The 17,496-nt window shown below is 51.6% G+C and overlaps 1 protein-coding gene across 1 annotated transcript in view; it reads right to left on the reverse strand.

Annotated features, from left to right (window-relative positions):
- Positions 1–1,423: 1,423 nt before the first annotated feature.
- The window catches only part of LOC311324808 (tetratricopeptide repeat protein 28-like), a gene marked incomplete at both ends in the record, with an annotated part of 41,106 nt that continues 25,033 nt past the window's right edge, over positions 1,424–17,496 (reverse strand). The window contains 11 exons of the mRNA XM_084457402.1: positions 1,424–3,054; positions 3,892–3,999; positions 4,237–4,366; positions 5,688–5,711; positions 6,742–6,818; positions 8,351–8,582; positions 9,155–9,279; positions 9,970–10,217; positions 13,758–14,314; positions 14,737–14,916; positions 15,391–15,535. Of these exons, the coding sequence (XP_084313528.1) occupies positions 1,424–3,054; positions 3,892–3,999; positions 4,237–4,366; positions 5,688–5,711; positions 6,742–6,818; positions 8,351–8,582; positions 9,155–9,279; positions 9,970–10,217; positions 13,758–14,314; positions 14,737–14,916; positions 15,391–15,535 (3,457 nt within the window). The remainder of the gene's footprint in view (positions 3,055–3,891; positions 4,000–4,236; positions 4,367–5,687; positions 5,712–6,741; positions 6,819–8,350; positions 8,583–9,154; positions 9,280–9,969; positions 10,218–13,757; positions 14,315–14,736; positions 14,917–15,390; positions 15,536–17,496) is intronic.

A 17,496-nucleotide genomic window follows, 5' to 3' on the forward strand; every position in this document is an offset into this window, starting at 1 on the left:
CTCGTCTCTGTGATTGGTGGAGGTGCACTTCTAGTGCTAGTCATGATTCATTAATTCCCTCTTACCTATGCAGAATAGTATTCATCTCTCCATGGGAATTGCCTGGGAATTATCACAGGATTTAGGAGTAACTGGTGTGTTTTATTGTATTAATCTACAGTAAACATTGTATCTTAGTATTGACCATACAGACTTCTCCATGAATGAAATATACAGGTGTAGCAGAGCATTTAGCAGCTTCATATATCTCCCTCTTGGATCATAAAGATGTCTGCTTGGTCTATTAGTAGGCTAGATGTTTTGTTAGGGTTAGTGCAGACTTGCAAGGGACTTAGGTTTGATATCCAGTTCAACACGCATCTTCCGAAAGTATTAAACTCATGGAAATGGTGAGATGGAGCAGAATTAAACTAAGTGTTTGTTGTGGCTGACAAGTCACAGGAATTATAAGCATTTGTTCTCAAATGAATGAATACTCACCTGTATCTGATTGATTGGATAAAGCATTGTCAAGATACAGGTGAGGCATGGCTTCATATTCAATACTGTATATCAAAACTAAACATAATATGTGTCTAATTGATTTTTTTCCCCACATTGGAAACATGCAACAATGCAAAATAAAAACAAGAATAGAAGAAAGCAAACATGATTTTTTTTATTGAAACGGTTTTACTGATAAATGACAGAGATGGTTGTCATGAAATTTCATGTTTAATTTCAAAAATCATGAGCTAAAAAGTCATACATGGTACTTAATAGCAAGAGAATCCATGCTTGGGAGCAGACACTCAATTCACAAAGAAATCAGGCAAAATGCCCCTTTTGATTTCAATAAAAAATATTAAATCTTTTTTTTCACTCTTTCCATCTTTACATGGTACATGTTTGTTCTTTTTTTATTAATATAAAAACGCTTAATACTGATTGTGAAACACTGGATTTAATTTACAAAACATAATAATAATAATAATAACAATAATAATAATATTAATTATAATAATTATAACATTAATAATAACAATAACAAATAATAATAACAATAATATTTAGATTGAAAACAAAAGTAGAATGGAGAAAACCAGTTAGAGCTGTTGCATCTTGGCCCACACAAATAGCAAATATTTTGGAGGAAATACCAATTGGCATTTATGTCTACCTGACACAAACATACACACAAACACAGTATCAGGTCTTTGAGTCTTTCTCATTGCCATTTACAGTGTTATGGGCACAACAACAGGACACTCTATGCATTCATTGGCCTCTGAGGGATCACTCTCATTGGCTTATCAAACCCTTTTCATTGTCAATCAAGTCGGGTGGGCCAATTACGGACCCTCCAGAAAGTGCCCCGCCCCGCTCCCCCAGTCCACAGGATAACAGGTGGTAGGTAAAGGTGTAGCGGACCGTTTAAAGTGTCTCAGCATTTAGAGGAAGGGAAAAATCTACCAGGGGACAAGAACTTGTATCCGTTCCCGGCAGGAAGTCTGATCGAGCGAGCGCCGGGGCTGCTGCTAGTGGAAATAGTGGGCGAGGGGGCCACTTTTCGGGGGTTGGTGCAGTGATGTCCGTTGGACGAGTTCTTGCCGCCCCGGTCCAGTGACTGCAGCCCCAGCTCGCGCAGCTCCAGGCTGTCTTGGGCGTCGCTGGGGGAGCAGTGTCTCGGGGAGAGGTTCAGAAGGCTCAGCACGTCCCTCTTGGAGGAGACGAGGGGCCCCGGGGGGCCTCGCAGCGCCCTCACCGGCCCCAGATGCTGCTGCTGCTGCTGCTGCTGCTGGGCCGCCGCGTTGGCCCAGAAGGTCTTCAGGTTGTGGATGGCCTGGACCTTCTCGTCGATCATCCCCCTCCGGAGGCGGTCCAGATCCGGGGCGTCGGCCGAGCTGGAGCAGGCGGAGCCTGTGGACGAGTAGGACAGCGCCGGGGACGGGGCGCTGCCCGCCGGGGACTGGTGGCCCGAGCTGGGGGACACGTTACTGGGGGAGCGGGAGATGTGACCGCTGTAGGGGGAGCTGGGGTACTTCAGCTTGAACTGGGCGTGGCTGTCCATGGTGGGGGAGGGGTGGCTGCCGTCTCTCTGGGACGACTCCGACACCGCCGGGCTGTTGTAGCCCGAGCTTATCTTCTGCAGGGAGGACGAGCGGGAGGGGGGTTTGGGGCGCGGGGAGGAGTGGGCGCGGCCGCCGCCGCCGCCGCTACCGGGCCGGCTGAAAGCACTGGTCTCCGAGGAGCGGAAGGCGGTGCTTCTTCCAGAGGCGGACCCGGCCGCCCCGGCCCTCTGGAGGCTGCCCACCGCCCGCAGGTGGCTCTGGGTCTCCTCCAGGATCTTCTGGGCCAGCTCCTGGGGGTCAAGGGGCACGGTCTTCTCCTCCTGGGACTTGACGGTGCTGTCCGTCTCCGTGCTGGACTGGTCGGACTCCCCCGTGTCCGAGGTGCTCACCTTACCCACCTTCTGGAAGGGGGAGTTGGCGCTGGGCACCAGCCCGGTTTTGACCGGCGAGGTGGGCGTGCTCACGCTGCCCCGCGACGACACGGACGCCGCGTACCCCCGCCCCGCCCCCGAGCCGGGCCCGCCCACCGCCCCCCTCCCTCCGCGGTGGTGGCGTTGCCCGTGCCCCGGGGGGAGGGGCAAGGAGTCACAGTGGCTCCCCAGCGGCTCGCTGCTAATGATGGAGAAACCCTCGTACTCCTCCTCCTCCCCCCGGCCGCCCGCCCCCGCCGCAGCCGCCGACGCCGCCCCCCCGCCATGGGGGGAGGAGCGGCTGCGGGGGGCGTGCGGGTGCTTGTGGGCGGAGTAGTGCGCCGTGGCTCCGCCCCTCGGCCGGTGGCCCAGGAAGTCGCAGTCGGACTTGGAGACGAAGCTCATGGAGGAGGTGACGGAGCTCAGGCTGTAGACGGAGATGGCGTCCGAGGCCAGGTTGTCCAGGCAGGGGGGGGAGAAGGGCAGGCTGGGGTAGCCCAGGGGCAGGGGGTTGGACACGGACTGGGCCGAGGCCAGGGACTCCAGGGAGGAGGAGCTATCCAGGCTCAGACGCTTAGGGAGCTCTGTGGAGTCTGGAGAGAGAGGGAGGGAGAGAGAGAGGGAGGGAGAGAGAGAGAGAGGAGAGAGAGGGGGAGAGAGAGGAGAGGGGGAGAGAGGGAGGGAGAGAGGGAGAGAGAGAGAGGAGAGAGAGGAGAGAGGGAGAGATAGGGAGAGATATAGGGAGGGAGAGGGAGAGAGAGGGAGGGAGAGGGAGGGAGGGAGAGAGAGAGAGAGAGAGGGAGGGAGGGAGAGAGAGAGAGGGAGAGAGGAGAGAGAGAAAGAGAGAGAGAGAAACAGAGAGTATGAGAGAGATAGAGAAAGAGAGAGAGAAAGAGAGAAAGTGAGAGGGAGGAAGAGAGAGCAGTTGAAGAAGTAGGAGCAGAGAGCAGAGAGAGAGTGAAATAGAGAGGGAGAAAGAGAGAGAAAGGGAGAGAGGGAGAGAGCAGTAGAAGTAGTAGGAGCAGAGAGCAGAGAGAGAGAGAGAGAAAGATGGAGAGAAAGAGAGAGAGAGCAGTTGAAGAAGTAGGAGCAGAGAGAAAAGAGAAAGAGAGAAAGAGAAAGAGAGAGAGAGGAAGAGAGAGAGAGAGAAAGAGAGAGAGAGCAGTAGAAGCAGCAGGAGCAGCAGGCAGGGCGAGGGTCAGGACAGGGAGGAGAGGAGAGGAGGAGGAGGGTCAGGACAGGGAGGAGAGGAGAGGAGGAGGAGGGTCAGGATAGGGAGGAGAGGAGAGGAGGAGGAGGGTCAGGACAGGGAGGAGAGGGGAGCAAGAAGAGGATTTGTAAACCATTATCAGGGGAATCACTGTAGCAACTGGGCCCAGAGAAAAAATACTAGAGCACCATTTTGTAACCACAGACAACACCGTACATACCGAACAGCGCCAGCAGGGACTGGAGGGCAAAGTGCATGGTGCGCCGGTTGGCCTGCTTGCCTGTCTTCAGCACCACCTCCTCCTGGCCCACTTCACACAGGTCGAACCCTGAACACACAAGAACCAGCATTACACACCTGAACGTGTGTGTGTGTGTGTGTGTGTGTGTGTGTGTGTGTGCTATCCTCCAACTACATACAGTCTTCTGTTAAAACAACGAAGTAAACGAAAGGCTGCTGATTTCATGAGCGTTTCATTAACGGAAGGTTGGCGGTTTCCCGCGCGGCGCGCGTGTGTGTGTGTGTGTGTGTGTGTGTGTGTGTGTGTGTGCCGCTGCGTTCTCACCGAGGGCAGCCAGGAACTCATGGCACCCCGGCAGCCTCCAGAGCTGGACGCTGATGGACACCTGGATGGGCAGCAGGGAGAAGTCCTGCTCCTTCTCCCCCGTCTGGAGCTGAACCAGCACCTGGTGGAGCTGGGGGGAGGGAGGGGGGGAGGCAGGGGGAGGAGAGAGGTAGAGGGGAGGTGGAGAGAACAGGGGGAGGGAGGGAGGAGAGAGAGAGGGGAGGGGGAGAGAACAGGAGGAGGCGGGGGGAGAGAGAGAGGGGAGGGGGAGACAGGAGGAGGAGGAGAGAGAGAGAGGAGGTGGAGAGAACAGGGGTAGGAGAGGTAGAGGGGAGGGGGAGAGAACAGGGTGAGGAGAGGGGGAGGAGAGGGAGAGGGGAGGGGGAGAGAACAGGGGGAGGAGAGGGAGAGGGGAGAGAGGGGAGAGGGAGAGAGGGGGAGGAGAGAGAGGAGAGTTGGAGAGAACAGGGGGAGGAGAGGTAGAGGGGAGGGGGAGAGAACAGGGGGAGAGAGTAGGAGGAGGAGGAGAGAGAGAGGATGTGGAGAGAAGAGGAAGCATAAGTAAACAGAGGGGAGTCAGTCTCTATCAGATCCAACTTTTACGTAAACAAGTCCATGATATATCAGATGAGTAGAAACATGTGGCCTGTATTGTTGAAGTGGTGTATTGATCGTGTGAATTCTAATGATTTTCATGCGCTTTCCTCCCTACTGTACATCAAAGTGGCGTGCGGAAACAGCGCCACACCCATGTTTGTTGTGGCAGAAAAAGTCTGCTTCTCTCTCTGAGCACTCGGACGAGCTCCACGGCTCTCGACCCCCCCCCCCTCCCCCTCAACCCCCCCCCGTGTGAAATCGAACCCTGTTCCCTCAGCGCTGCAGGACTACAGAGCTCCTTACTGGGGAGCAGGCACAGGGAGGCTCCGATTAAGAAACCCTCTCCCCCTGCTGCTCTGGAGGGGTTTAACACCCCCCCCCCCCCAGGGGCCCCCCCTAGGGGCCCGCTCTGCTCAGGGATTACTGGCTCTGGAACAGAGATGCCTTTGTGAAACTTGATTGCGCTGCTTCTGAAATTGGAAACATACCTTCTTCCCTCCCCTTCCCGCCTCGTTCTCACCGTTAGCGAGTTCGTTAAACGTTTATCCTTTTATCAGCGTGAAAAAAACGCATGTAACCTCAAGTCAACCCAGGCTGTAAATCTAGAAACGATCGTAATTTCGCAAAATAACTAACTGTGAAACCCAACACTGGAATGTTGGCCCAAACGCTTCAATTAAAACGAGACTTTATCTGGCTAAGTATACAAGAGATGTCAGATAGTGGAATATGAAAATGTGCAGCTAAACTCAATGGGAGATTGATAGAACAAGATGGTGTCCAGTAGCAGAGGAATGGAGAGAGGTGGTATGAGATCATAGAGATAGAGAGGTCAGAGGTCACAGAGCACTTACCATTCCCACCATATTTTTAACAGCCTTTACACCGCAGGTTAGGGGCCGAGGGGAGAGAAGAGGCGTTTAGTTGCATGCAAACAGACCAATCACAAAGCAGAGGAGTTCAAACAGACCAATCACAAAGCAGAGGAGTTCAAACAGACCAATTACAAAGCAGATGAGTTCAAACAGACCAATCGGAGTTCAGGGCCAATGGGGACACAACAGGGAAACAAAGATATTTTAGGCTTGAAAAACAAACAAGCAAACACAGAGAACACAAAACCATTGTCCATTAAATTAACATACTGTACATATATCTCCATGCACTGGGAAGTCATGTTTCAAATACTGTTAGTTGAGCACTGGTACGCTCCAAGTAGGACTACAGTCCATCTACACAGAGGACAACAAGCTCCACGCATGCAATTTAGACGTTAAACTGTAATAGTTTGGCTTAATAAGTTGGTGCCCAAGGTTGAATTGAATGTAGATGGGGACTCAGTATGAGAAAATAAATACATTATGACATTATGCTCTTAGTCACTTGTTTTAGAAAGAAGATGCACTTGTGAGTTCTGGCAAGTAGTAGTACATTGGCTTTTCCTACGTTAAATGCAATTATTGTTAGTCGCTTTGGATAAAAGCGTCTGCTAAATGACTGTAATGTAATGTAATGACTTCACTGGATTCTGTAGTTCTTAGCAGGTGAAGGACCCATGCAGGTAGACCTCAGCGGGAGAGAAGGGGTTAAGTCCCCAGCGTCACAAGGGACAAAGAGAGGAAACGGAGCTGAGGTTGTGATAAAACCCCCTGTTCTTCCGGCCGGGGCTGTGTTGCAGCATTGCAGCGCAGATTAAAACGGGGAGATTAGCATCGTTAGGGTGAACCGTCCAGATGCAGCGTAGCAGGTCTGTTCCGTGACACGCCGACCGCACCCCGGCCGCGTGATCTACATCTTAAGTAGCGTGTGAAACGCGGCGTTTCCCTCGAACGTCTCGTTAACTGATGGATGCTTCCGGTGGGAGACGCTAGTGCGTCGGCGGTGTGCGTGCGCTGCTAGAGGACTTACCCGGTTGATGAGCTGCTCGCCGGCCTCCGAGGCTGTGATGAGTTTGCACAGAGCCAGGAGCGCCTGGGGGGGGAGACCTGTGGGAGGACGATCAAAGGAGAAACGCTCGTTAGCGGCTCACTAACGAGCTGTATTCGTTAAGAGGCAGAAAGCGCGAGAGGGAAAACGGGTGATTTGAATGCGGATTCTAGTAGATAAACACCAGGATAAACGCTGGAACCAGTGATACTGTAAATAACAGTTGGTGTAATAGTCTTAGTAGAAGCTTTCAGACGCAAAAAGCCCCCTGTACTTTTCCCACGGGGGGGGGGGGGGGGGATCCCCTAGAACTCCCTATTCCCTAGAACTATATATCCCCTAGAACTATATATCCCCTAGACTATATATCCCCTAGAACTATATATCCCCTAGAACTATATATCCCCTAGACTATATATCCCCTAGAACTATATATCCCCTAGAACTATATATCCCCTAGAACTCCATATCCCCTAGAACTCTATATCCCCTAGAACTCTATATCCCCTAGAACTATATATCCCCTAGAACTATATATCCCCTAGAACTCTATATCCCCTAGAACTATATATCCCCTAGAACTATATATCCCCTAGAACCCAAGTAGATCACACGCAGGCTCTCAGAGACTCGCTAGCTTACTATAGCTGTTATATCAAGACAGTTGCGAGAGAGAGAAAACAACTCATTCTCGGATTTCTGTCGATGGGAAAATGTCTTAGATACAATAATATTGATCTAGGAAAGCAGTTTTGTGTTTACAAGTACGGTATTTAAATTTATTTTGAGAAATCCCCACGATGCTCTGCAGTTGGCCGCCAGTGTTTGGGTTGCGATCGTGGACGTCTAAACCTCATCTGTCTACGGGAATAACATTTCCATCAGTTGTCTTAGTTACAACAATATTGATCTAGGAAAGCAGTTTCATGTTTACGTGGGGGATTTATTCCGTTTTGGAAAATCTGTTTGGAAAATCAACGTGATCGCTATGCACGGAAGCTTTTTTGGCGCAGTGAATTTCAACATGGCGGCGTTGAATTAAAACGGTGCCAGTAGGCTCTCTACTCAGCAAATCAGAAATGCGTTTCCGCCCCACCCAAAATGTACTGTCCCCCCCGGCAAAAGTACTACAGAACCACGCAGGCGGGGGCTTTTTGGGGGGGTATAAAGTCCTCCACGGTAGACCCCGACCCCGGTGTGAACACGACGAGTTACCCCCAAAGGTTCATAGTTCCGTGGGAAAAGTACAGTGCAGAGAAAGTGCTTAGTGACCGCTTCCCACATTAAGTCACCTGCACCAATGAAACATGGCGCATTCATCCAAACCCCCCCTTGAGCAGAGTGGAAGAGTCTCCCTGTGACCACCCCCCCCGACCCCTGAAGCTCCTCCCCTTCCTGCTGGCCTACCCAGGAGGGACTGCCCCCCCCCCAGCCGAGACCCCCTGAAGCTCCTCCCCTTCCTGCCGGCCTACCCAGGAGGGACTGCCCCCCCCACCCGACCCCCGAAGCTCCTCCCCTTCCTGCCGGCCTACCCAGGAGGGACTCCCCCCCCCCCCGCCCCCCGAAGCTCCTCCCCTTCCTGCCGGCCTACCCAGGAGGGACTGCAGGGTGGTGCTGCAGTGCTGGAGCCGCTCGCCGGGGTCGGCGGTGGGGAAGAAGACGGCGGCGGGGAGGCCGGTCCCGGAGGTGTCCAGGCGGAAGCCCACGGCGGTCAGCAGGGCCTGCCAGCCCGGGACCCCCCCCACCTTGTTCTCCACGCTCTGCTGGGACGTGTACATGGAGTTACGCTGACCGTTCTGGATCCTCTGGAGAGACTTCTCCACCTGGGGGAGCAGAGGGGGGGGGGGGGGGTTAGAGAGTGTGACTGTGTGTGTGTGTGTGTGTGTGTGTGTGTGTGTGTGTGTGTGTGTGTGTGTGTGTGTGTGAGAGCGTGTGTGTGTGTGTGTGAGAGCGTGTGTGTGTGTGAGAGCGTGTGTGTGTGTGTGTGAGAGCGCGTGTGTGTGAGAGTGTGTGTGTGTGAGAGAGCGCGCGTGTGTGTGTGAGAGTAGGTGTGTGTGTGTGTGAGCGAGCGAGCGTGTGTGTGTGAGAGTAGGTGTGTGTGTGTGTGAGCGAGCGAGCGTGTGTGTGTGTGAGCGAGCGTGTGTGTGTGTGTGTGTGTGTGAACGAGCGTGTATGTGTGAGCGAGCGAGCGTGTGTGTGTGTGTGTGTGTGTGTGAGCGAGCGAGCGTGTGTGTGTGAGCAAGCGTGTGTGTTTGTAGGCGAGCGAGTGCACGTATGTGTGTGTGTGAGTGAGCGTGTGTGTGTGAGAGTAGGTGTGTGTGTGTGTGTGTGTGTGTGTGTGTGTGTGTGTGTGTGTGTGTGTGAGAGTAGGTGTGTGTGTGTGTGTGCCCCTCACCAGGTGCAGTAGGACCCGTAGAGCATCCCGCGCTCTGTCTGGATACTGCAGGATCTCCGCCAGGGCTTGACCAATCAGAGACGAGGGGCTGTTCAGCTTCACGTCGTTACCGATGAGCATGTAGCCTGCGAGAGATGACCACCACACACCAGGAACGGACACGTTAACGGGAGTCCGGCTTCGCTGAACGAAAACCACCGCACGCACAACAAGACGTGAGTCTGAACCAGGTCTGACCACTCAGTCAGAACTACTGACCATCATCCAAGCACGGCTGCAGAGAGAGAGATACCTCACTGAGCCCCCAGGGGGGGGGGGATTCTGGTGTTTCAACAGTTGAAATAACAGCGAGGTTGTAAAGAACAGGACACTAGATACAGCGTAATGAAAGAGACACTAGATACGGGGGTAGTAGCATGGAAAGAGGACAGGCTGAGCATGTATACTTGATATGTACTAGTCAATCATTTCCTCTTTCTTTTTTGCCCGTCTGCTCTTTTTTTTTTTTTTTTTTAATTAAAGATATTTTTTAGGGCTTTAATGATATAGTTCAGTGTAGAGAGACAGAAAATGTGGGAGAGAGAGAGAGGACATGCGGCACAGGACCCGAACCGGGAATCGAACACGGGTCCGCCGCGCGAAGGACTAGCCTTCATATGGTGCGCGCCTACAGGGGCACCCCACTGTCTGCTCTTTTTTATCCTATTTGTAGGCCCCCCCCCTTGTGTTTTTATTTACATTTTATTTCATTTTTGTTGTTTGAAATACAAAATTAGACCCCCCCCAAAAAAGTGTGTGGTCAGATGAGCGCTCACCGGCCCAGTTGGAAGGGTGGGAGAACTGCTTGCTGCTCTGGACCGTCTTCATGGCGTCCGCCAGCGCGGCGCTGGCCTTGATTCCGTTGAGCAGGGCGGTGTAGAGCGCGTGGACGAACACCTTGGAGGCGGCGACGGGCACGGGCCACAGCGACACCAGGACGCACTGGGCGCCGGCCGCCAGGAACGCCCGGGTCAGACCCACCACGCCGTCCGCCGTCACCTTGCTGCTGGACTCCTGGTAGGACCTGGGAGACACACGCGCACTTTGACCCCGCTGACCTCAAGCTCCTGATAGAGAGACATGCGCACTCTGACCCCGCTGACCTCAAGCTCCTGATAGAGACACACGTGCACTCTGACCCGCTGACCTCAAGCTCCTGATAGAGACACACGTGCACTCTGACCCGCTGACCTCAAGCTCCTGATAGAGACACACGTGCACTCTGACCCGCTGACCTCAAGCTCCTGATAGAGAGACATGCGCACTCTGACCCCGCTGACCTCCAGCTCCTGATAGAGACACACGCGCACTCTGACCCCGCTGACCTCAAGCTCCTGACGGAGACACACGCGCACTCTGACCCCAGCTGACCTCAAGCTCCTGACGGAGACACACGTGCACTCTGACCCGCTGACCTCAAGCTCCTGACCGAGACACACGCACACTCTGACCCAGCTGACCTCAAGCTCCTGATAGAGACACACGTGCGCACTCTGACCCCGCTGACCTCAAGCTCCTGATAGAGAGACACGCGCACTCTGACCCCGCTGACCACAAGCTCCTGACGGAGACACGTCTTCACAAGACAAGCGGTGAAGACTACACTGCAACAATTAATATAAGTAATGCCGGGCTCAGACTACAGGATATTTGGGCCGATTTATCCCCGATTCACTCCTACCGACAATCGGAGGAGAAATCTGGTCTGGAACGTTGGTCGGGGCCGATGATCGGCCCAGATGATCTTGTAATGTGAGGGGTTTACAGATCCAATCTTAAACCTTCCAATCGGCTCGCAGACCCATCGGGGCGGCCCCGATAATATCAAACAAGTTTGATATTTAAGATTATTACGGCCCGACTTTACAAGTGAGACGGCGAGACCAGTGGTTCATTACTCCCTCGGGCACGATAAGATCCTGTAGTGTGTGATGAGCCGCTATTTTCAAATCTTGCTGTGTGTGCTTGTATGAGATGCGCAAGAAGAATATCTGTTAAGATTCTCCTTAAGTTGGTTAGGATTTTAAATATCCTGTAGTGTGAGCCCGGCATAAGGTGAAAGATCTTAAATCGAGACAATTATGCTTGATATTTCTTCTTATCAGGCAGTACCAGAATTATAAAGCTGTTTGATCAATACTGACAAGAAAAAAACTGCTTTATCAGTCATCATTTCTTATTTCAAGCATCCTATCCTTTTCTCTTCACATATTAAGAGTAGATATTGACCAGGGGCCTCATTTATCAAAGAGCGTGTAAATTCAGGTGTAAAAGAGGGCGTACGACGAAAACGCGGAAAATGCACAATGTAGCGTACGACGAGAATATTTACACGCTTTTCGGATCTATCAAAAATGTCGTATGCCCTTTTCTGCACGGTAAATCCGAGACGGGCGGGGAAGGGAGCGTACGCGCACGCGCCCCGTGTTCCGCCCCCTCCACGCCCTAATCCAACCATATATGGTCACAACCATGAGTGGACAAACGTGGTTTCCCGGAAGGAACCGGCTTAAAAAGGTAGCGTGGAGCACCCAGGCGGTACATTGAAACATGGAACGAAGAGCAAAGAAGAGGAACTTTTCGGAGACGGAGGTGCATGTGCTAGTTGGTGAGGTCCACGTGAGGAAGGCAATCCTCTTCGGAAGGTATTAATAGCCTACGTTTGTCTGTTTGCTCCTACAGCTTAGTAGCCTACTTTAGCTACGTGTTGTGCATCTAGGATTGGGCATACATTGTCCGTACGGACATACTGTAACATGTGGCTGCGAGTGAAGCAAACATTCTGTGGTAGGCTATGATTAAATTAGGACCAAAAACAGGGAACAATAACGCAGATGACCACTTCATAATGTTAGAACACATTAAACATTTTCCCCTCTGGGAAATTAAGACTCATCTAAATCACCCGGTAAATCACAGCATTTATTTGACTGCCAACAGAAAAACATATCAAATGAATATGGCTGCACAATGAAATGTTTAATGCATAATCAAGTTCACAGACAAACTCAAAGAAAATGATTGAAATTGTTTCTCCAGACTCTGACGTGGGGTCGGACTCAGAGGAGGGGGAGTCTGCAGTGGTCCTTGACCTGACGGTCGTGCCCCCGCGAGTTGTAGCCTCCACCTCCACGACCTCCAGTGCCTCCACCTTCTTATCAGCTTTGAATATATATCTTGGCAAACATAACACGGGATGATGTACAAGGAGGGGACAGATACCTAGTGAAAGTACTATTGGTTGCTAGTAAAAAGACAATAACGAGGGCTTGGTATAAGGTGGAACGCCCAACCAAGGAGCAGTGGCTGGGTGTTGTGGAGGAGATGTATGTTAGGGAGAGGTTCACGCATGCATTGAGGATGCAGGAAGGAAAGTTTGAAGGGAGATGGGAAAAATGGATGGATTATAGAAGGAAGTGTGATGATACCACTAATATTAAAATTGTCATATTTGAGTAAGAAAAAAAAGCTGCATGGATGGATGTACCCATAAGCTGTTATTGTAGGTTTTTATGTTTTATTGTATTGTCGTTGTATGGATGGAAAATGCTAATAAAGATTAAAAGTAAATAAGACAAAGAATATGTATCTTGGCTATGGACACACCAACAAGCCAGCCGTCACGCGCAGCGCCTGCCTCCAGTCTAGCCCCTACCCTGCTGTGCGCCAGGATGAATGAGTCATGCGTGGAGCCAGGCCACCGTGCCACTACACTTGTGATGAGCATGTCACATATGATTTGGGTATTTCTAGTGTGCACATTTTAGCGATTCACATAGACGTATTCATTCACTGATGGTGCCCTTATGTGGGTGCAGTCGCCATCGCCGTCACCTCTTTGGAGTTCTATCTCGCCCAGTAGGCCGAGTAGCGCCGGATTCATTTAGGCTCGCATTACGCACAGGAGGACTGTCATTTATATGCTTACCAAAGAGCAAACAGGTCCACATGATCACATATTAATGACAATCTAATTGGTCAATTATTGCCGTTTGATGGAGTGCCTGCATTAGGTGTGTGACATATAGCGCGGAAAGGTTTTGGACAGCGCATAGGTTCAGTTTGGGGAACAAATCCATATCGGACCATGAATGAGCCGGTTAGAGGACACGTCTAATCTTGCATTGCGATATATGTTTGTGCTGAATTGGCCTAGTAGCCTACATGATTGTGCGTTCATGAACTGTCGCTCTTATTCTCTCCGTCAAACATAGTAATTCACCGACGCACCACCGGCGTCGCCAGTTCCCCCTGTGTTCAAGAAGGGCGTAGAACACCGTGTAAATCGGTACGCCAACTGGAGAGGTGTCCTACAAAAGCGCGGAGAAAGGCGACTAAATTTTCGCCCTTACGGCTTGATAAATCGCAATGTGGGGGGGGCAAATGGCGTACGCCTGAACTCGCGAAAAAGACCGTGTAAAAGAAGGCGTACCTCAATGATAAATGAGGCCCCAGGTGGAGTTCACAGTTTTGTCCGTCTAGAAGCTGCTGTTTATTTCATGGGTGTATTTGTCGTGCAGTACTGTAGGTGACCAGCAGAGGGCGCTGTGCCCGGCCCACTCACCCCAGCACCACCAGCTTGACGGGCAGCCGCAGGTCCAGGATGTCTGCGGCGGTGAGCAGGAACTCCTGGAGGGGCGGGCTGTCACAGACGCTCCCCGCGTCGCTGCCGTCGTCCTGGAGATGGAGGCTCTCCGGGATGGTGTAGCTCCCGCTCCCGAACGACCCCTTCCTCCCCCGACCGCCGCCGCCACCGCTACCCCTCCGCCCGCCGCCGCCCGCTCCGCCCCTCCCCCCCGCCGGCCCCGCCCCCCCCACCGCCACCGGCCCGCCGTGCCCCCCCTCGGGGTTGGGCGTCAGCACCAGGGCGGCCAGCTTCCAGGAGATGTGCGTGGCGAAGTGGGCGCACTCGGCCTGGGTGAGGGCGCTCATCACGCGCTCCTTGGTGGCGAGGGAGGCGGCCAGGGGCTGGCAGCCCAGCAGCTCGGCCACCATGAGGGCCTCCTCCTCGGCCGACGGCATGGGGCCCCACAGCCAGCGGTCCATCACCGACGACGGGAGACGAGGGTTTCCAACCACCGCCGCCATGGAGACGCCGCCCCCCGCCCGCCGAGAGTGACTCTGAACGGAGAGAGAGAGGGGGGGAGAGAGAGAGAGAGAGAGAGGGGGAGAGAGAGGGAGGGGGAGAGAGAGAGAGAGAGAGAGAGAGAGAGAGGGAGAGAGAGAGAGAGAGAGAGAGAGGGAGAGAGAGAGAGAGAGAGAGAGAGAGAGGGAGAGAGAGAGAGAGGGAGAGAGAGAGAGAGGGAGAGAGAGAGGTCCGTGATGAACACGCCAGGGATCGATTTTTTTTAATGAATTTCATAGACAAAGAAAACATAAATACACAAAACATCTACACGTATACACCAAAAATAACAACAACAACATCACACCGGCTCCAACCATGACGAACAGCTGAAGCTGATCCTTCGTAACACACCACAGCCGCCCCGAGGCCTCAGACGTAGAAATAACGGTGGGTATTGGCGTTCTGAGAAGCTCACCTTGGCGTTGGCGCCGAGCCCGTGGATGGAGGGGACGGCGATGAGGCTGAAGCGCTCGTACAGGTACTCGTTAGACGAGCTGCCCTTCAGCAGGGCGAAGGGGATGAGGTAGAGCTCCCCCTCCAGAACCAGAACCAGCTGTCTGTGACGGCCCACCGGACCGCTGGAGTGCATCAGGCCCTGGACACACACACACACGCCAGGAGTCAGGGGGGGGGTGTTACTCACACACACACACACGGTACACACACACACACACACACACACGCCAGGAGTCAGGGGGGGGGTGTTACTCACACACACACACACACACACGGTACACACACACACACGCCAGGAGTCAGGGAGGGATATTACTCACACACACACACGGTACGCACACGCACGCACGCACACACACACACACACACACACACACACACACACACACACACACACACACAGCACAGCACACACACACACACACACACACACACAGTACACACACACACACACACAGACAGCACAGCACACACACACACATACACACACACACAGTACACACAAACACAAACACACACACACACACACACACACAGTACACACACACTCACACTCACACACACACACACACACACACACACACGGTGACAGAGAGACGGAGAGAGCGCTCACCCCCTCCATGGGAGCGACCAGGAGGTCGTAGAGGGCGCGGAGGGGAGGTTTTCCCAGGTTGCTGGGGCGACGAGACAGGGAGGAGCAGCCATCTTTGGCCGGAGACACGGTGTTACTGAACAGGCTGGTCATACTCTGGCAGCTCCTGAAACACAAAAACACCACGGCTCTTCCTTCATTTCACGCCTCTTCAAACTGATTTACAAGTAAATTAAGTCACTTTAGCTTATCACACTTCACACACACACTGGTATGGATCAGTTAGGTAGCTGAGAGGATGTGGCGCTAGCAGTCTGACTAGCTCCACCCAGCCCGGCTGCACAGTCCTGAGATCCAGACTTGATCCGGTCTGACTAGCTCCACCCAGCCCGGCTGCACAGTCCTGAGATCCAGACTTGATCCGGTCTGACTAGCTCCACCCAGCCCGGCTGCACAGGCCTGAGATCCAGACTTGATCCGGTCTGACTAGCTCCACCCAGCCCGGCTGCACAGTCCTGAGATCCAGACTTGATCGGGTGATCCAAGTGTACAGTAGGCCATGTTTTTAAGAACCCACCCATTTTCGCACATTCTGGAAGTGTCCTAGAAATCTGATTCTTTAGGAAAAGCAGACTGCTTTGTGCTCCCTAAACAATTCTAGTCCGATTTTTTGACCGGCAATTTTCCTTGTTTCAACTGTAGACATTGTAATGCAATAATTAGAGGTAAATATGTTTTACACCCACATACAGGGAAAAAATAGCATTAGGAGTAGAAATGCATGTCTAACTAAATATGTAGTCTATTGAAATCTCTGTGTGGGTTGTGTTATGTTGGTAAAACCAAGAGGGAACTGAGAATCAGAATATGGGAGCATGAAAGTGATATTAGGAGCCAGGTTGAGACCCTGTAGTGAGATGTAGTAACTCAGGTCCTCATGTGTGTTCTCTGAGGTTTCGGGGTCTCTGAGAGAAGCTTTTTCATTTATACGCTACAAACCCAAAGTCCTGAGGAATTATTGTCGGGGGGGTTTTCTATAGATGTGCTAGTTTCCTTTCCCATGGCTGGATCTTTTCATAACTTGTGTTTTTAACTATATTGTATTTTGAGAGTTGTTGATGTCTTCTTTCGATTAATGATTCAGTGTCTGTTTGCTATTGTTGACATGTTCAGTATACAGGGTTATTATTAAGGATGTTTATAACGTGTCCTTGCGATTGCTGATTGGATAACATAGGGCTACTGGTACTGTAATTTAAGCAATTGACCACGAGAGGCAGTGGGTTACATAGGATTTGACAGCTATGGGGCGTTGTTAAAACCGTTCCTAAAACCTCCGTAGCTGTTGTAAAATCCCGTGTAACCCACTGCCTCGACTGGTTGCTTTTCTACAACGGTTACTACATATATATTCACAAAAAACACACAGTAGTAACATTCAATCATTTATTTACCGATCATTCTTATCATTTAAATATTTACATAATCTTCCGCAATAGTCCGCTATAGTTTTGAATTAAATGGCTGCCAGGCAACATAGGCTATCTTGCCTATTTGGGTAGGCCTTGTCTGTATATAGGCATAATTCAGGTGGTTCACGTTTATTTGAACATTTCCAGCTATGGTGCAGTTATTAAAACAGTTCTCCAGAGCACTCATATTTGCTGGTAGGGGTGTGGAAGTGTTGGAGTCGGACTGATGAGTGTGTTTTTGTAATAGGATGCCTACAGGAGGTAAACACGGGTGGAATTAACAGAAAGGCGAGGTTGCTGCGAGTGGTTGCTACGCAACGCATAGTACGGCTTGATCTTAATAGCCTCATCAGTGAGATTGACGGAGCAGTAATACTAATTGTTATGCGGTCGCAGCCGTGGGTTACAGAGTATTTTACAATGGCTGCTAGCCAATCAGAATCAAGTATCCAAACTCTCTGTTGGATATAATATCTTTTTGCCATTTATGATACATTCCTCTTTTGTACCATATATTGTCATTTTTTACATTGTGTCTTTTTGCTACTTCTGAGATACGCATTTTGTATTGTATAACTACATAGTGTCTTGTTGCTATGAAGGATTCACTTTTCTGGCCCCCGGGTGAAACTGGTTTTTTGCTTCCCTCTGGAAT

The sequence above is a fragment of the Borostomias antarcticus genome, assembly GCF_949987555.1.
Source record: "Borostomias antarcticus genome assembly, chromosome: 23".
NCBI classification, from domain to species: domain Eukaryota; kingdom Metazoa; phylum Chordata; class Actinopteri; order Stomiiformes; family Stomiidae; genus Borostomias; species Borostomias antarcticus.